Genomic DNA, 21,012 nt, shown 5'->3' with positions numbered 1-21,012 from the left:
ATATCTTACAAATACCTGGTACAGGGCCATGCAAAATATGCAGAGTAGATCTCTTGTGTAAGAGTAGTCATTGTTATGACCTTGAAACACACTAACGCTAATACTACAATCAATATACACTTACTTTAGCAAGTTACAACCCCAAATCAGAAAAAGTTGGCACGACATAGAAAAAAAGGGAAAAAAAGGAAAGCAGTGATTCTTATATTTACTGCCTTCAAGAAGACACCTTTTCCAGGGTCGTCCATACATTTTTAAACAAGACAAAGCAAAAGCAGATTCTATACACATCACAGAAGCATGTCTGCAGAAGAGGAACAGGTACTGGACTGGCCTGCACCCAACAGAAAATGTGTGGAGAACTTTGAAACATAAAAATGCAACGACCCCTTACTTTTACACACCATACGACGTGTTTGTAGGAAGAATGGGGCAAAATAGCACCTGAAATGCTTCATTTCATTGTTCTCCTTAATGCCAAAACGTCTAAGAGTTGTGATAAAAATGGCAACATTACAAAGTGGGGTGGCACGGTGGATTAGCGGTTAGCACTGATGCCTCAGAGCAATAAGGTTGTGGGATCACTTCCCGCCCTTTCTGTGTGGAGTTTGCATGTTCTCCCTGTGTCTGTGAGAGTTTCCTCAGGTGCTCCGGTTTTCTCCCACAATCAAAACATGCTTATTTAGGGTCTGCTTCTTTCTCTGTCCCTGACCAAGGCAGCATCTCTACATCTGGAGTTGGTCCCCGGGCGCCGGACTGTGGCTGCCCACTGCTCCTAGTGGTTGGATTGTGTCTAACTGTAGTTAGGTTAAATGCAGAGGACTCATTTCACTGTATGTACATATGTACGTACAATGGCAATAAAGGCCATTTCCCCCCTTCTTCTTTGTTTCTGAAATGTGCTGCAGGTTTTAAGTGCAGGACTGCAAATTAAATGAAGGCGGCCACACGGAACATGAAATATCTTTGGTTCATACTGTTTGCAATAACATAGAAGTCAAAGTAAATGTAAGAATCAGTGCAGGTTTTTTATTTGCATTTTCCATACAGTTCAAATTGTTTCTTGTTTGGGGCTGTATAAAGTTTTGCATGTACAGGTGGGATTACACTGTTGTAACTCACTGAGTGCAATTAAGCTTATATATTATGCAAAGCGCAGGTTAATGACTCTAGCTCAAAGCTGTCCAAAGGCATTCAGTGTCTAAATTCAAATATGTCTTTTTAATCAAACACATTTGAAGTAAGTACAATTAATCAATGTTCATCAGCTGAGATAGACCTTTATGCACTTCTTCTTCTACGTGGTCTTAATGTCATTACACACCATCAACGCAGGCTTCATCCTGACAGGATATAATGTTGCGGGGCCATACTTACCCGGGTGGAGCAGACGACTTTCAAAAGCAGATCTGAGCGACGTGAGGAGCTGTTGTCTCTGGTTTGTTCTCTCCAGACAAAACTTCAAGTCTTCTATAGCAGCTTTAGACTCTGGAAAATCTGAAAAACCACCAAGTAAACTGCCATAAGAAAGACCCAGAGACACATCTAAAACCCTCTGCAAACACAGCGTGGTCTCTAAGTATTCAGACAGCGAGTGTTTTGGTAATTTTGTCTCTGCACTCCACACAGACAAAACAAAACTACCAAGATCGGCACGTAGTGTCGATTTTCAGCTATTTTAACAGTTTTGTGAGTGAGTGGCACAGAGATGTAAAGATGCAAAATTTCTGCTAGTTTGTCAAAAAGCACACGGAACTCACCTGGTTTTGTTGATGAATGGAAAAATATGTGGGAGGACTTTGACTCACTGAAACTGGGGTTTTCCACCTCTGCCAGTCTCCTTTTGCGTGGTCAATCAGTTTTTGAGAACTGCCTAGTTGAAAGAGATTTACTACAAAGTACCATACTGTTTGTATTTTCTAATAACTGATGTAAATGCAGTGCAAGGCCGATTCAGTGGCTTGGAGATGTACATGACTTGTCTCAAGATAACAGACTGTGTAAGTGGTGATTTGTATTTAAAAGAATCCTTACATTTAGTCTGTCCAATTACATATGGGCTCTGAAAACAGAGGGAATATGGCTGTAATTCCTTAATAGTGAATGGAAAAATTTTTTTAAACACCTTAAATTAAAGTGGATTATCACTGTTTCATTTCAACTCCAGCCGTGCGATCAAGTGGCAGCCTTGCCAGCATGAACCCCGCCTCTTGTCCAATGACTACTGGCATGCCCCCCACCACACACACACACACACACACACACACACACACACACACACACACACACACACACACACACACACACACACACACACACACACACACACACACACACACACACACACACACACACACACACACACACACTTAACTGGAAAAAGTAGGTATTAAGAAAAATAGAATGAATGAATAACCTGACCCTAAAGAGGAATGGGTTTAGAAAATGGATGAATTTTGACTCCACTATGGATGCAAATTTAGAAAAATTGTGTCACTGTCCAATTACTTATGAACCAGACTGTTTGTACTGAATTAAAGCTGTGTGCCAAAACAATGAATAAATCAAGATGCTGTATCGGAAATGAGAGACGTGGTAGTCAGTGTTACAAAGACAGACACAGACGCCTGCTAAATTTGTTCAGATACAACAGAAGAACAGAAGATGGTCAGAATATGATGGAAAATCACCTAACTGACCTCCAGGCTGACTGACCTCCAGGCGGATGGATTAACTACTGCAAAGAAAAACGACACTTTTCACACACCTCTGATGATGCTGAAGAGCTCCTCGATTCTCATGTTGACGTAGATCCTGCAGAAAAACTGGTGCATGTGGCATCTCCACTGCTTCAGCACAGAACTGGTGGGCTGGACACGGAGAGCATCGCCGGGAGCAGGGACCGGCCCGCCTCCATCCGCCTCGCTCACAAACACTTTGCTCAGCCAGCCAAGTACAAGCTCCAGCCACTGCTCACACACAACGAAACAACATGACAACTTTACACACCAGCTGACACATATGACTGGTGCCGGTCACTGGGACCAAATACTAAACGAGTACTGCTTCATTTCAGAGGAGACTTTTTCCTTCACATTGGCTCTCATGGGCCACGAAAAACATTAGATTTCAGTTGGGGGTCTTTGTGCCAGCACATAATGAAATATTTTGTGTTGAAAAGGCCTCAAACAGCTAAAAGCACTTACAATTTCTGAAAATTATTGACTTGACTTGATTTTCTGGAGTAGAAATTGTGTGGATTTTGTTTGTTTTTGTTTTACAAGTTTGAAAGGTCCTATGGACTTTACTACCGCAGTGTGATATATCCCCCCAAAAATCCCCCATTCTTTATTCATCATAATTAGAATGACTATTTATATAGGACTTCCCTAACAATCAAAGCACTAAACAAAATAATCAATCAATCAATTTTATTTATATAGCGCCAAATCACAACAAACAGTTGCCCCAAGGCGCTTTATATTGTAAGGCAAGGCCATACAATAATTATGTAAAACCCCAACGGTCAAAACGACCCCCTGTGAGCAAGCACTTGGCTACAGTGGGAAGGAAAAACTCCCTTTTAACAGGAAGAAACCTCCAGCAGAACCAGGCTCAGGGAGGGGCAGTCTTCTGCTGGGACTGGTTGGGGCTGAGGGAGAGAACCAGGAAAAAGACATGCTGTGGAGGGGAGCAGAGATCGATCACTAATGATTAAATGCAGAGTGGTGCATACAGAGCAAAAAGAGAAAGAAAGTCTAAGTCTATAGCAGCATAACTAAGGGATGGTTCAGGGTCACCTGATCCAGCCCTAACTATAAGCTTTAGCAAAAAGGAAAGTTTTAAGCCTAATCTTAAAAGTAGAGAGGGTGTCTGTCTCCCAGATCCGAATTGGGAGCTGGTTCCACAGGAGAGGAGCCTGAAAGCTGAAGGCTCTGCCTCCCATTCTACTCTTACAAACCCTAGGAACTACAAGTAAGCCTGCAGTCTGAGAGCGAAGCGCTCTATTGGGGTGAAATGGTACTACGAGGTCCCTAAGATAAGATGGGACCTGATTATTCAAAACCTTATAAGTAAGAAGAAGAATTTTAAATTCTATTCTAGAATTAACAGGAAGCCAATGAAGAGAGGCCAATATGGGTGAGATATGCTCTCTTCTTCTAGTCCCCGTTAGTACTCTAGCTGCAGCATTTTGAATTAACTGAAGGCTTTTTAGGGAACTTTTAGGACAACCTGATAATAATGAATTACAATAGTCCAGCCTAGAGGAAATAAATGCATGAATTAGTTTTTCAGCATCACTCTGAGACAAGACCTTTCTAATTTTAGAGATATTGCATAAATGCAAAAAAGCAGTCCTACATATTTGTTTAATATGTGCTTTGAATGACATATCCTGATCAAAAATGACTCCAAGATTTCTCACAGTATTACTAGAGGTCAGGGTAATGCCATCCAGAGTAAGGATCTGGTTAGACACCATGTTTCTAAGATTTGTGGGGCCAAGTACAATAACTTCAGTTTTATCTGAGTTTAAAAGCAGGAAATTAGAGGTCATCCATGTCTTTATGTCTGTAAGACAATCCTGCAGTTTAGCTAATTGGTGTGTGTCCTCTGGCTTCATGGATAGATAAAGCTGGGTATCATCTGCGTAACAATGAAAATTTAAGCAATACCGTCTAATAATACTGCCTAAGGGAAGCATGTATAAAGTGAATAAAATTGGTCCTAGCACAGAACCTTGTGGAACTCCATAATTAACTTTAGTCTGTGAAGAAGATTCCCCATTTACATGAACAAATTGTAATCTATATGCGTAAATATAAATGTATATAAACATACATTTTAAGACATGGACGCAAAAACATAATAAATAATAAATGAATAAATAATACTTGCCACAATAAAAGCAAGCAAGAGATAATAAAAAACAGCAAAGTGCTTGTCAGTCAGTGTGCACAGTTCAAAGCCATGATATTAGGAAGAAGATATTAGGCTGAGCATATCTCAGCACGCTTCAGCCCAGCCATTAAAATCTGCTATGGAGGTGGGCGCTACCACTGAGGTGTTACCTAGATTTACAAAATTTAATAGTATTTCGTTAGGCGTGCTGACGAAACTCGTAGCAGCTACAAACGCTGCTTTTGCTTCAAATTTTTACCCCAATGGTGCACAATCAAACAGGTTTCAAGCTGTACTCACTAGGACTATCCCGTTTAAAGACATTCAAACATAATTGAAGCTGTTAAGACTAGGGATGTCCCAATAAGGTTTTTTTTCGCCCTGATCCGATTCCGAGTCATCTGATTTTGAGTATCTGCCGATCCGATACTTTAAAAAACTGAATGAACAATGAACAGATGCTAATTATATATAATATTATCATTTTAATCACCTTATTTTATTATTTATCACTTAAACAGTGCACTTCTCCTTGAGGTAGCTTGAACAATCAAGTAATAATCTACAGACTTAAAAATGTACAAATTTCCATGTTATTTTATTTGTCTAAAAATAAATGTCCAAGGTTCCTTATGTTAAACAAGAAATTATCTAACCTGAAATAACAGGTGGTTTTAATTTACAGATGAAAGGTTTCTAAAGAACCATTTATTGATTTAACTATTTTAATTACAAGTGTTCTAAACTTTTTTAAACAGTAATCAGAAATTTTGAGGTAACAAACAACATCAACAACAAAAAACATTTCCGAGGATTTTTCTTCAGAAAACTGCTCTATAAATGAGCAGTCCTGTGACACGTTTCTGTTTTGTACAGTGGTTTCTGCACAGATCTGTTTTGTAGACTACAGTGGTTTCTGCCACTAGTCTTCCGTGTTTTGGCCCGACGCATCATTCCTATTGGACAGTGCGAAGCTACATCACAGCTCAGAGTGTCCAAAGTTGGATTGGGTTGAACTTATGTTTTTTCTTTTGTTCAATTAAAAAAAAAAAAAGATTGGGTTGAACTTTGACCGCGTCAGCCTGCCGACAAGCGGCAATGCGCGCTCCTATCAGAGCGTCGCTTTAGCTCAGCTTTTGACGCGACGCTTCACGCCTCTAAGCAACGCGTCTCATTGAAAATAATGCTTTTGTTGACGCCTCTGACCCTTCCGACGCATGAAAGGCCCATTAATCTGCAATAATGAGATTGAAATAGCACTGATCAAAATAATGAGGATAAAATCTATATCGGATTCCTGAGCTGGATGCAATGTCCGATTTCGATCAAGTCTGAAACCACATGATTGGGCCCAATTTCCGATCACGTGATCGGATCGGGACATCCCTAGTTAAGACTATGAGCACCCGGAAACGACGGGTAATGATGCCAAGTGCAAGTGTCAATGCACCTTTAGTATACCGAGTTTGACAAAAGAGGCAATCCGGCCAAAATTTGCTATTCGGGAGGAAACGAGAAGGAACGGCACTCTGTGGATTAGAAGTATAAATGACAGGGTGAATTCTGGTGGTGACCTAAAGTTTTTCTGTCAATGTCTTTGAATTTCTCTGCCCATAATGTTACCGAGAACTGACAAGGACAAATTCTGACTGATTAATGTGACTGGGCACACAATCTTGCATGCATACTGTAAACATTTGTGATGGTAAAGTGGACAAACAGATACTTACCTCCTGGAACTCCAGCAGGAAGGAGCGCTCATACTCGCCTCTGCAGTGCTGCTCCATTCGCTGCTCGATGAGTTTATGGAGGATGGAGGTGACGGCCTCGGAACTGACCCACTCCAGCAGCTGAAGTTTGGAACTACAAACAGAGGACACATAGCCTCAAGTCAAACACAAAACACACACAGCAGTGTTCCTTTCCTGGTGTTCAGGTCCAAATGAGTCAGTCCTGCAGGCCTGCTCCAGCAGGAGGTGTCGGTTTGGAATTCGATAAATACAGTAAAACTCGCATATAATGGAATATAATATAATCAAAATTCATAATATGAATAAAACAGACAAAATCCATTATATGTATAAACGTAGAAAATCCATTATACAGGATTTACAGCTGAAAGCAGCGCCATTCTACGACTGAGTAAAAGACAATTTTCACTAAACTCCATTAAATAATCCACAGTGCCTCCTTTCTTTGTCCACGATCTAAGGGGAATCGCCAGTAGCAATTAGGCTGCTTCATTTAATGACCGAGCCTAAACTTTGCCTGAAAGAAATAGACGTCTGCCTTAAATAAGCACCGGGCATTATAAGCATAAAAAAAAAAAAAAAAGTCCTTACTCTGGATGGCATTACCCTGACCTCTAGTAATACTGTGAGAAATCTTGGAGTCATTTTTAAAATAAAAAAGATTACATTTGGTTGAGTCATTCATTTTTCTAAGTCTGTTGCAGAGTGGTATCTTAAATCCTAAAGCCTGATTCATACTTCTACAACTCCATAACTCTGTGGCCATGTAATGCGTTGACATGACCCTTTTAAAGCTCTCCGTCATGTCTTAATGCAATTTACAACAGGAACAGCGGCTTTTTGTGGATTAATTTGTCCCTCAATGAGTCCCACTTCATCATCAACCTCCAAGCCAACGGTACGGTACGTGAATTTTCCTCCATGACAACAACCATGTCTTATTACAACTTGTGAAGTTGGTCACATTTGCGGACTTTTATGCTAAACGTATTTAATCCATGATCAAAATGTAATCAGCACGAGCACTACAAAAACTTTTAAAATACCAAGGGAGAGGAAGGAGTGAAAGCAGAAAAGTGACAAATCACAGTCTTTTGTGGTCTCCACCATTTAGCAGGTGAACATGTTCGCAGCCCCACAGAGGGCTCTGATCTAAAAAGGTTTGGTTCATCACACCCAGGGATATGTGTGAAACTTAACGCCATATTAGAGTGCAGGCAGCAAGCAGCATTTTGTTAATAATTGCCTGCCTTGAATTACACCCTGCCTTGTTTAGGTCCCGTGTCTAAGCATGGTTTGAAAAAATAAATGCCCAGGACTTTAATCACGGAAATACGATACACACTTTCCTTGAATTGGCAAGTGTCAGTGTTGAACTTCATTTTCTACCCCTGTTACTGGGCATGTCCAGACTGCTCTGTGTGGTATATGCAAGGGGTTTTTAATGAAAATGCATTGTGATTGGATGGGACGTTTTGTCCGATGTGAGCAAAAATCCGTTATACACTCTGTCTATTACCTGGAAAAACAAAGAAAAACAATGCGACTTTTGATAATGTCCGGTGAGTGCGAATATTCAGTTTATATGATGATGGTTTAGGCGAGTTTTACTGTACTTTCATGAACATTACATCTTATTTTACAGGATTATAAAGTGCCACAAAATCATTTGACTCTAATTCTGCAATGGCTAATCTGAATTCTGTTTTTTTTTTCCCTTTCCCAGACATCAAGATATATGTAAGTAATTTCTTCTGATGTAGTTTTGAGACTGATCCAGTGAGGATGCCACTTACAATCGAGCAAAAAGGGAAACTGGTGAAATTCTACTTGAGACCATATTGATCATGCAAACCCAACAACAATATCAATGTCATTTTGCATTTTGTAGAAAAGCTCCAGACAGAAAGACATTATAGAAGATTGTAAAGAAGTTTCAAACTGATAGAACTGTTCACAGTGTTAGCAAAGGGAGTGCCGGCTGAACCAGAGGAGAGGTGCACATATTGAGCCTATCTTGTGAATGGCAAAACTCTTACAAACTGAGATGAAATTAGAAATGAACATGAGAGATAAAATTCCCTGAGATATGCTTCAAGATGACATATGACAGACATCCATATCCAAAAGTGTATAAATTTTCTATGGCTTTATTTTTGTGGCACTTTTTTTGGGACACTCTATACTTCTACTTTTGAAGTACACTTTAAATTAAAGTCATCTGAGGCTGCAAGCAGAGCCTTTTTCATGAAAGGTTAGTTTCTGCTCAAATGTAACTCTCTGACCAGTTCCCTGACTGATCTGAAAGTGGTACTAGCTCCCTGACCATTTTTTGGCCCTTTTTTTTTTTAAAACTTTTCCTGATTCTGACAATGATTATTTTTTTATTCATACTGTCATACTATTCATATTGCCATTTAATGTAGCAATTAAGTATTTTAGTTTGAAATTTCATGTAAAACACTGAAAATTTGACGCTTAACACATTTACTACTAATTGGGGCAAACTACAGTACTAACACCTCGTATAGGATGAAAAATTAAGGTGCATTTTATGTCCAAGCAAAATGCTCTTTCAGTATACACCAAAGATCACAGGTGTGGTTCAGTAACTGTCAGAGTGAATTCAAAAACACAGTGGACAAGTTTTACTGCATTTATATAGCGCTTTTCCATCTGCATCAGATGCTCAAAGCGCTTTACAATTATGCCTCACATTCACCCCAATGTCAGGGTGCTGCCATACAAGGCACTCTCTACACACCGGGAGCAATAGCGGATTAAAGGCCTTGCCCAAGGGCCCTGAGTGATTTTCCAGTCAGGCGGGGATTTGAACCCATGATCTTCTGGACTCAAGCCCAACACCTTAACCACTAGACCATCACCTCCCCTACGAATAAAAGAAAAACCTTCATCAAAATCCTTCATTAAATAATCCACAGATTCTCCTTTGTCCATAGTTGCAGATACATTAAAAAATTAACAGGTTATTTACAGATTAAAGGCTTCATGTTTCCAAAAACCTTTTACTGTGTTGAGTGCTTGGTCTGCAAAGTAAAGGACAAGCAATGTCGACATCCACTGGATTCTAACACACTTCCATTTCAAAACTCTATTAACTTAACCAATCATTTGCATCACTTTTCAACAAAATTAGAGCAACGTTAACTTTTGACTCCTGTACAAACTGAAATTGACCTTTGTCACCATTCTCTCTCTCTCTCCCTCCCTCCCTCTCTGGAAATCAGCTGTTCACCGGGGGGCGTGGCAAGCAATCGCTGTGCTTTGTTCCCTCTCTCTCAATTTCACTTACAATTTTCTAATTCAATGGAGCTTTATTGACATGGGAAACGTGTTTTCATTGTCAAAGCAAGTGTTACATTGAGCAAAATATAAAAATACCTCTCTTGGCTCTCTCGCTCTCTGTCTCGCTGTCCCTCTCTGGAAATCAGCTGAGCATAGTGAGGTGCAGCTCTGAGATGCACTGACTCGCTGACACAGCACCTGTGATCTTAGTATAACATCCAGATTGAGCATGTAATCACACATGCATTGTCAGTCCACCTGTGTCAGAGGATTCATCTGAATTATCATGTCAGCATGGCTGTTAGACCCCGTCCACACGGCTGCAGTGTGAATCAACACGTCATGGAGATGTGCTGACTCACTGTGACACATGGTCTATCTGGCATGACTGTGCCACAGACTTTGCACATTATAATATTTCCTTTCTGCACCCAACAGGATGTGGGGGGGGGTCGACTCAATGCGGGCACAATCAAAATGTCAGACTGCTCCGAATGCTGATGGGTTGCCATTTCAGATGCCAGTTGGAATGCCATTCGAGCTAGCAGTCACACAGCAGTATGACCACCGTACGAATATTCCCCAGTTCGACTGCAGCACGACAGTAGTGTGCCTGCTCTCTACATTCGTGCTGGCCTGCCAGTGTGGCATATTTTCCGAAGTGCCACACAAATGCTGTCTGAGGAATTCAAATGCAGCACAACTTGCACAAATGCCATTCGAATGTCAATTCATACAGCATTTGTGCAATTCGTGCTGCAGGGCGAATGCAGTTCGAGTGCAGGTCGAATTGCATGAATACTGTTCGAATGTCCATTCCTCTGGCAGTACGAATGTGGTACGACTAACTCCACCGCTGTTCAGATGTCTTCCAGCACAAGCGACGCTCGAATCTGCTGACTATGTAGTAATGCTGTACGAGGCGTTTAATTGCAATTTGAACACAGCACGAATTGCATGATTGTCATGTGAATGTCAATTCGTACTGCATTTGTGCTCTAGTATTAGAGTATTAGTGGAGGTATTAGAGAATTTCAGCCTGTCAGTGCTGAAGGCTGCTGTCCCACAGACTGGCATAGCAGAAGACAGCAGTGTGCAGACTGGAGCTGTGTTGGCTGTATTTATTTATCTGTTCATTTGTTCAGCTTCATAATAATGTTATTTGTAGCTCCTTGCATTTTTTGTGTGAAAATTTAAAGAAAGTTTTGTGTTAAGAGTGAGTTATACTAAATTTTGACACTTTTTACTCCAAGCACGTATCGCCCTCAAATATCTGTATCAGCCTCCAAACCTTGCTGATAATCGGTATGCTATCGGTTCTTAAAAATCCATATCGGTCGACCCCTAGTTTCTGATATAAATGGCTGTCAGTTTGTTGGGTCGTCTGACATCACTCACAGAATGTGGCTGAGTTCTTGCAGTTGTTCCAGAGCATCTTGACACCAGCACTGCTGCGATGAGACACCACAACCGGGGCAGGTACCACTGTCAGGAACCTCAGCACCATCCTCTGCTTCCCCTTCCTGGTTCATGTAGACAGAGAAGGTCCTGTTGTAAAACTCCAACACTTTGTCCTGGAGAACAGGGTCGGGAGAGAAGAGGAGGAGGGCCCTGATGATGGTGAAGGCTTGCTCCTGCAGGACCTTGGGCCCCGGGCCACAGAGACCACCCCGGCATTCATCCTGCCATGTTCCCAATCTCTGTAAACCACCTACAAAGAGAAAGCAGGGATTCCTGACATAATCAAATTCGTCAAACTACTAAGTATAACATTCACCACTCGATTAAAAAAAAAAAAAAAAAATCAGTAATGGTCCATTTATTAGGCAGTATAGCAGCCAGCAAAAATCTGCAAATTTACTTAAAATGCTGTAACTAAACAACCATACAGTGCAATGTTCACAACGATCAAGGAATAAAAAAAAAGCAGGACAGCAGCCAAGGATCTGTTAGCAGTCAGCAAGATCAATCAATCAATCAATTTTATTTATATAGCGCCAAATCACAACAAACAGTTGCCCCAAGGCGCTTCATATTGTAAGGCAAGGCCATACAATAATTACGGAAAAACCCCAACGGTCAAAACGACCCCCTGTGAGCAAGCACTTGGCGACAGTGGGAAGGAAAAACTCCCTTTTAACAGGAAGAAACCTCCAGCAGAACCAGACTCAGGGAGGGGCAGTCTTCTGCTGGGACTGGTTGGGGCTGAGGGAGAGAACCAGGAAAAAGACATGCTGTGGAGGGGAGCAGAGATCAATCACTAATGATTAAATGCAGAGTGGTGCATACAGAGCAAAAAGAGAAAGAAACACTCAGTGCATCATGGGAACCCCCCAGCAGTCTAAGTCTATAGCAGCATAACTAAGGGATGGTTCAGGGTCACCTGATCCAGCCCTAACTATAAGCTTTAGCAAAAACGAAAGTTTTAAGCCTAATCTTAAAAGTAGAGAGGGTGTCTGTCTCCCTGATCTGAATTGGGAGCTGGTTCCACAGGAGAGGAGCCTGAAAGCTGAAGGCTCTGCCTCCCATTCTACTCTTACAAACCCTAGGAACTACAAGTAAGCCTGCAGTCTGAGAGCGAAGCGCTCTATTGGGGTGATATGGTACTATGAGGTCCCTAAGATAAGATGGGACCTGATTATTCAAAACCTTATAAGTAAGAAGAAGAATTTTAAATTCTATTCTAGAATTAACAGGAAGCCAATGAAGAGAGGCCAATATGGGGAGATATGCTCTCTCCTTCTAGTCCCCGTTAGTACTCTAGCTGCAGCATTTTGAATTAACTGAAGGCTTTTCAGGGAACTTCTAGGACAACCTGATAATAATGAATTACAATAGTCCAGCCTAGAGGAAATAAATGCATGAATTAGTTTTTCAGCATCACTCTGAGACAAGACCTTTCTAATTTTAGAGATTTGTGGGGCCAAGTACAATAACTTCAGTTTTATCTGAGTTTAAAAGCAGGAAATTAGAGGTCATCCATGTCTTTATGTCTGTAAGACAATCCTGCAGTTTAGCTAATTGGTGTGTGTCCTCTGGCTTCATGGATAGATAAAGCTGGGTTTCATCTGCGTAACAATGAAAATTTAAGCAATGCCGTCTAATAATACTGCCTAAGGGAAGCATGTATAAAGTGAATAAAATTGGTCCTAGCACAGAACCTTGTGGAACTCCATAATTAACCTTAGTCTGTGAAGAAGATTCCCCATTTACATGAACAAATTGTAATCTATTAGATAAATATGATTCAAACCACCGCAGCGCAGTGCCTTTAATACCTATGGCATGCTCTAATCTCTGTAATAAAATTTTATGGTCAACAGTATCAAAAGCAGCACTGAGGTCTAACAGAACAAGCACAGAGATGAGTCCACTGTCTGAGGCCATAACAAGATCATTTGTAACCTTCACTAATGCTGTTTTTGTACTATGATGAATTCTAAAACCTGACTGAAACTCTTCAAATAGACCATTCCTCTGCAGATGATCAGTTAGCAACTACCCTTTCAAGAATTTTTGAGAGAAAAGGAAGGTTGGAGATTGGCCTATAATTAGCTAAGATAGCTCGGTCAAGTGATGGCTTTTTAAGTAATGGTTTAATTACTGCCACCTTAAAAGCCTGTGAGATGAGCTCGCAATTTCAATCTCGTTTCTGGGTTATTTGTACGGATGCACCGATCCTGACACTGGTATCAGGATCGGTGCATCCCTAGTTATTTGTGCCTAAATCATATGTGGCCTAATTCACTAAATGCGGTTTAGCTCATGAAGAAATAACTCTACTGCAGTCAAACTTGAGGGACATGATCAGTATGGTCTTCTTCAAATATTGATACCTTAACTGACCTGATTAGGGCTGAAACGACTGGTTGAGTAACTCGAATAATTTGATTACGAAAAAATGTTTGAGGCAAATTCTATGCCTCAAAGCTTCATTTAACGTTGTAGTACATATGCCAGGCCTGTGTGTGGCGCAGTAACGTCCCCAGAAAAAAAAAAGAGAAGAAGGCTAGAGCATGCCCATAAACCATGTAAAGGCTAATCCAAAAGCTACCGCTTTCCAACACAAAACACAGAGTAAAATAAAGCCTTTTAAGAGACAGAGGATCCACGCTGATCATCTGAAATAGACCGACTTTGCATTTAAAGTGAAGCAGTGTGTTTGTCTATTTTTAGAAAACTTTCTTCTGTGTTTTGCTCAGACTCGCACTGAGTGTTTCGCTTTTTAATTTTTGCTTACACAATGCTTCACAAACACTGTAACTTAAATAAAATAATAATAATAATAAAAAACTGACTGTGAGGCTTCCATGTAAAAGCTCCAGCTAAAATGCATCTGCTGAATTGCAGAGAAAGAGGGATAAAAAAAAAAAAAAAAAAATTACAGTACACCAGTACACGGTGGGCTGGGCGGCGCGGGCCCCTCCTGCTGCGGCCTTCACCCACTTTGCCTCACTTCGGAAGACGGACTACTTCAAGTTCAGTGCACATAAACAATGTCAAATGTATATGTGTTGTCTTTAATTTTGATGTGTGCCATTATTACGGTAAACAAGTAATAATTGTGGATTAATTGCTGTATCTTGTCTGAGGTAATTGGAGTGTAAACGTAATTGCCCTTTTTTGGGATCAATAAAGTTGTCTGAAGTACACCAAACTTCCATCAGTAAGTTAATACAAGTGCTTGCTGTGGTAAAGGAAGATGGATTTGGGGCCATGTGATTTTTATTCATAGTCTGGAGTGGAGTCAGTGACATAACCAATTACTGCAGACGTCTTTGCGAACTTATAATGTTGGCAACTACACAACTATTATAAAGAATGCAAACATATCACACACAAAAGTCAATAATTTAAGGTAATTAAATGGCATTTGTAATATTACTTTCTCAATAGTCATGACACAGGATGCCATGATTGTATTTCTTATGACTTCAAGTCTAATAAATCGGACCACTAAATTTCTGCAAGATTTTGCGAGCAAAATATCCAACTGGATCACATCTTAAAATTGTTATTTTCTGGGAAGCACGTAATTTACAACTTCCTAATGTCATGAACGCGGAAAGAGAGTGCAAAAATTAGGAATGGAGCAAGTTTTATTTGTATGGTTAAAGGTGCACCAACTGCGAGGCAAACATTTGGTAGGCCAAGATGGGCAGTCTGAGCACCATGGACCAGTTGGCTGCTCTGGCATACTGCAGCAGTAACACCACAAAACGGCATTCAATTTTGACTCTGAACACAGATAATGTTAATGCATGATGCACTGTCACAGACACAGTGATATACTAATTACACAGACTTTGCGCAACCACAATAAACTATTTCTACTACTCTCGATGCAGCCAAGTCTGTGATTAAAGATATGCAGGCAGTTTACTTCAAAAACTGTTTAAATTATTTAATTTCCAAATATGAAGTATTGTTTCCATTTCAAAATGAGCAAATATTCGCACAAAAACAAATACAGTATCTCGTCTTTGTGGTGTATTCAATTGAATATAGGTTGAAGAGAATTTGCAAATCATTGTATTCTGTTTTTATTTACATTTCACACAATGTCCCAACTTCATTGGAACTGGGGTTTTATATATATATATATATATATATAATAATGACACTGCAGTTGCACTGTTTCCAAAGGTGTGAAATGACCATTTCTCTACATTGGTGGCCAAGTGGTTAATGCGCTTGGTTTCAGTGCAGAAGGTTCTGGGTTCAAATCCCACCCCTGCCACATTTCTACATGTAATGTGGAGTTGCGTCAGGAAGGGCATCCAGCGTAAAACCTGTGGCAATTCAACATGCAGAACCCCCTTGGATTTGCTGTGGCGACCCCGACTGCAAACAAGGGCAGCCGAAGGGACTTGCTTACTAATGTGGACCCGCTGGTTCAGGTCCACAACTTATTCCTCAACCTCTGTCAAAGCTATTTAAAGGTGTCAATCATGATGACCTGCGGGCAAGAAAAAAGAATTGTCCGCTGTTTAATTCACACAGTTGTGTGTTTTTTGTTTTTTTGTTTTTTAAACTTTCGCTCCTCATAATGTGCCTTTTCCGTGGGACAGCACACAAAGGTTCTCTGGTGTGGACTGACTTTTCAGTCAGTGTTTTCCACCAGCACTTGCGTGCCTGGCTCTAGTCCAGAAGCCCAGACCACACAATGTTCATCATATTCTAATCCTTCACTGACTTTGCCACAAAAAAGTATTTTGCCCTAAGATTGCGAAATTTTGGAATGTTCAGCTGCTGTAAACAATTTCTTTCAGTTATTTGCCATCCAGCATGGAGGTATACCGTCTCAGGGTGTGGTTTGATGAGGTTAGTGCATACCCTCTGTAATAACTAGAAACCTGTTAGCAGGCACACAGAAAGGTCCCCCACTGTGTCATAACAGCAGCTTGTAGGCATTTTGTATCAGTGGTTGTAAATCTTTTGTGATGAAATACGGGAATTAAACTGCTTCAACGTTTCTACTCAAGAGTCCAACAGATCAGTTGATATATACATAATTAACAAATTTGTACCAAAAGGTTTTCTGTTTATTTATTTGAAAGCTTTTTTGTTTAAGCCTTTGAACAGCATTGAATCTAAGATGAGACCATCCTTGAGACCGAACACCAGCACACAATATTGAACCAGAAAACCAAACTCTTCAGATTATGAACTAAAAATATTACTACTTACCCAAAAAGGGTTCCAGTCTGTCCAACAGTGTGCGAAATGCAGTGAGGAGAACCCAGGCCCTGCCTTTTTCCTCCACCTCATTCTCTGGCTGTTTAAGTCCAGACCAGAACTCCGGAACCACAGAGGAGCTCAGATTCATCTGCATGGTCTCCAAGAGCCAGGCACTCAGCAAGCGATCCAGACCGACACCCCCGAGGCAGAGCAGCAACTCAGACAGAGTCTGGTCCGACAGGGAACAGCCAGGAGACACCTGCAAACACAGCTACATTCAGCACCACACATGGTAGATTCATGCCTCAAAATTATTATTTCAATCCAAATATGTGGATGAAAATGTGGGTGGTTTTGTGTGTCTGTTTGTTAACAGGATTATTTAAAAGGTTTTCATCCAGTGAGTCCTCATAAAACCTGGTGGAGTGATCAAGCTGATGAAGAGGAAGCAGCCAGTAATCTTTGGTACTGACAGATACAAATGTAGATCTTCTTTCTTATTCACACACCTCTCTACATCAGTGGTGCTCCAGTGGACCCACCTGCTCCACACACTTGCATGCTCAGGCTTCTACGGTGAGGCAGCAACTCTATCACATGAGGCAGCTAAGGAGCTTCAGGATCCTTTCTGCAATCCTCAAGACATTCTACACAACCGCTCTCTAAAGTATCCTGACTCTGGGTATCACAACATGGTTTGGCAATGACAACCACTCTGTCCATCATCACATAGCTCTGCAAAAGTGATCAAAGCAGCAGTGAGGTGTGCCACAAATGTTCTGCGCTCCCTGCAGGACCTCTACATCAGGTGCTGCAGGACCAGGGTGAACAAAATAATGAAAGACCCCTCCCACCCAGTAACTATCTGTTATGCCTGCTGAACTCAGGCAAATGATTCTGCCGTCTACAATGAGGACAGAGAGATTCAGGAGACACGTTTATCCACAGGCTATTGCTCTACAATCACGAAAGTCTCCCTTTCATCAGCACCCTACTGACGACACACCACTGCACTGCAATAAACTGCAACCACTGTATACATTATTTAGATTGCACAGATCAGGAAGGGCACACGCCACGCATTAACGTCGCATTAAAATTAAAAAATGTCCCATTAGGCGCACGCACGCACGCACGCACACACACACACACACACCACACACACACACACACACACACACACACACACACACACACACACACACACACACACACACATATCAGGGTTGTCCCCAGACAATGGAAACACGGCGCTGCGCCATCTTAGTGTTCTGACAGCGCCGTTATACTACTGTTCTCGGCTCTCGGGTAGTTTTCTAAAATCCAGTCAGGCTGTTTGTGCTGAACTGCCCACTCGACCCTCCACCGCCAGTAGAGAGCCGAGCAGAACAGTGCTGCAGCTCAGAGAGCACAGTGAAAAAAAAACTGTCAAAGTCTTCCAATAAAAAAGAGCTCCTTCTGCATGCATAGCTCCAGAAACTGATTTATAGGCTTTATTTTACAGTTGAAAGCCTTCATGTTTTCCAAAGTTTGCTCAAATACTGTGTGAGAGTGAAGAAACTCTCGTTCCCTCACACACACACAGAGAGAGAGAGAGAGAGAGGAGAGAGGAGAGAGAGATCGAGAGAGAGAGAGAGAGAGAGAGAGAGAGAGAGAGAGAGAGAGAGAGAGAGAGAGAAGGAAAAAGTGTGAACAGCGGACGATTCAGACAGGTTTTTCCATCCAGGATTTCATCATTAAAAGAACAGAATTACTCCTTTACTTCTTCCAGAATTATTTTTTTCATTTTCTTTTATTATTGTTGTTTATGCACCAATAACACCAGATCAAATTACTTGTATGTATTAACTTACTTGCCAATAAATTTGATTCTGATTTGACAAATCAGTCCAGATTTAGCTCTTGTTCAAACAAGACAATTAAGGGTTATATTGTTTTTTTTTTTTTAAAAAAGTATTCAATCCCACTCAAAAAATGTTGGAAAAAAAAGGCAAAACTGTCACATGACAGAAAAACTCTGCCTGTCTTACTGGATTAAAGGTACAGTCTGTCATTTTTTAAAGAGGAGAGCAAATGTTAATGTTAATGTTAATGTAATGTTTTTAAACTTTTCAATGTTATTTATTTTCTTAACTTAGAAAAATACAAAAAAGAACTTTGCTATTACAACATAAGTGCCATTTTTTTGTCTATTATTCTTGCTTTCAATGCATCTAAAACCAGTCAAAATGACTCGTAACGTGCGCCGCCTCAGGCGATAAATTGCCAACAGCACCGCTATACTAAAAATTTCTGGGGAGAACCCTGCTAACTTTGTGTGGTAAATTAATGTTATAAACTCATTGCAATGATATTTGACAATTATACCATTCTAAAGGAAACTGTCCCATTATGTTTCCAAAATGGAGCCAGTGTCTCATTGGCTTCTCTTCCCTTCCTGATCACTGAAATTGATTTCAGGTTTCTGTTGTAAGTGTTGTTTACAAGCTCTTTTTATATGCTGTGGTTTTGGCTTCATGCATGTAAGTGGCTATTTTACACTTGTAGATTGCATTTGTAATTTATGGGCTTTTTTAACAAATTATTTGCAAGGGTTGACAGGCTTACATGTCCCCACATATATTGCACATGTGGTACAGAGGTGAGGAAGAGAGCGCAAGCAGGGTGGAGAAAGTTGGCAGGAGGTGATTTGCAACAGAAGAATATCTGCACGAGTGAAGGGGAAAGTTTTACAAGACTGTAGTGAGACCAGCTATGTTGTACGGCTTATAGACTAACAAAAGACAGGAGACAGAGCTGAATATGGACAGGATTAAGAATGAAACACAGAGGGACAACACAGATAGGACAGCTGGAGAGAAGTGAGATTGAGATGGTTTGGACATTGTGCAGAGGAGGGACCCAGGGTATATAGGGAGAAGGATGCTGAGGATGGAGGCCACAGGCAGGAGGAGAAGGGGAGGCCATGCAGGTGGGTGGTGTGACAGAGAAAGAAAAACGAGGACAGGGTGAGCTGGAAACGACTGATCTGCTCCTAACGGGAGCAGCTGGAAGAAGTTGTTTAAAGAAGCAAACTGCCAATTTATATTATGCAGGTATTAATTATCTTGCCAGATTTCCATTGTCGTATTTTATTTTTAGCCCGTTTTAGGGTGATACGGAGACACATTTCACTGCCGGTTATAGTGCAGCAGATAAGAGAATATTTAGAGCGGAATCCTGCAAATGGTGATAAAAGCATCAAATTCGGCAGAAACAGTCCTCAGACAATCCTCTTTTGAAAAAAAAATGATTGGCCACTTGAATTTTCAGTCAGCGTTCAGGTAGGGGTCAATTGAAGAATTACACAGGAGTGAAATTAAAAGATGCTCCATCATCTTGAAACCTATGCCACATTATTTGCCTGATCATAAAGATTCCAAAAAGGTATGGTTTGGACAGTCTATAACTGAATTCTATGGAGTTATGGGATAAAAACAGCAAGAATGGTGACAAAGGTCAGTGTCGGTTTGTACAGCGGTCAAAAGTTAAAGTTGCTCCAATTTTGGTAAATTGATGCAAATTACTAGTTAACAGTTTTAAAAATGAATAGTATGGACCATGTATCATCTTTACTTATCACGTTACGGGCTAACATATGTCACATGTCATAGAATCCAATAGACGCAGACCTCGTTTGACCTTTACTTTGGAGACCAAGCATTCAACACTGTCAAAACTATTCCATTTATTAATCCTATTAGCTCAACCAATAATTTGCATCTCTTTTTACCAAAATTGGAGCAACTTTAACTTTTGACCCCTGTACAAAATGAACCTGACCTTTGTCACCATTCTTGCTGTTTTTAATCCCATAACTCCATAGAATTCAGTCACAGATAGTCCAAACCGTACCTTTTTGGAATCTTTATGATCAGGCAAATAATGTGGAATATTTTTTCAATATGATTGAAGCATCTTTTAATTTTTGACCGCTACCTGACACACCGATTGAAAGTCAAGTGGCCAATCGTTTTTTTCAAGAGGAATGTCTAAGGAGTATTTCTGCCGAATTTGATGCTTTTATCACCATTTACATGATTGTTTCAGTTATCTGATGCACTATTATACATGTGACAAATGAAACGTCTTGACTGATGTGAAGAGGAATATCAACGTTCTAAAAGAGCTTTTATTGCCGCCCAGCAAGAATGCAACTAGTGACCTTGTTTATTTCTATTTGCACCAGCGGGTATTAATGTTAAACTCACCAGAGCTGCAGTGACACTTTGCCAGGCTTCAGCAGGCTGGAAAACCAACATCTCCACGGACTCTGAACGCATCACATTCTGCTCCATTTCTCAGTTACCCACCAAACTGCTGCTTCAGGACA

At 40.7% G+C, this 21,012-nt stretch overlaps 1 protein-coding gene across 2 annotated transcripts in view; it reads right to left on the bottom strand.

Moving 5' to 3' along the window:
- The window catches only part of anapc2 (anaphase promoting complex subunit 2), a 54,719-nt gene extending 33,707 nt beyond the window's left edge, over positions 1-21,012 (bottom strand). For both annotated transcript variants that reach the window (XM_034189896.1, XM_034189897.1), the window contains exons 1-6: positions 20,891-21,012; positions 16,650-16,899; positions 11,358-11,670; positions 6,633-6,765; positions 2,768-2,969; positions 1,378-1,497 (exon numbers count right to left, since the gene is read on the bottom strand). In XM_034189896.1, the coding sequence (XP_034045787.1) occupies positions 1,378-1,497; positions 2,768-2,969; positions 6,633-6,765; positions 11,358-11,670; positions 16,650-16,899; positions 20,891-20,977 (1,105 nt within the window). In that variant the 5' untranslated portion in view covers positions 20,978-21,012. The remainder of the gene's footprint in view (positions 1-1,377; positions 1,498-2,767; positions 2,970-6,632; positions 6,766-11,357; positions 11,671-16,649; positions 16,900-20,890) is intronic.

The sequence above is a fragment of the Thalassophryne amazonica genome, chromosome 16, assembly GCF_902500255.1.
Source record: "Thalassophryne amazonica chromosome 16, fThaAma1.1, whole genome shotgun sequence".
NCBI lineage: Eukaryota > Metazoa > Chordata > Actinopteri > Batrachoidiformes > Batrachoididae > Thalassophryne > Thalassophryne amazonica.
This window is presented reverse-complemented; position numbering and strand designations above follow the sequence as displayed.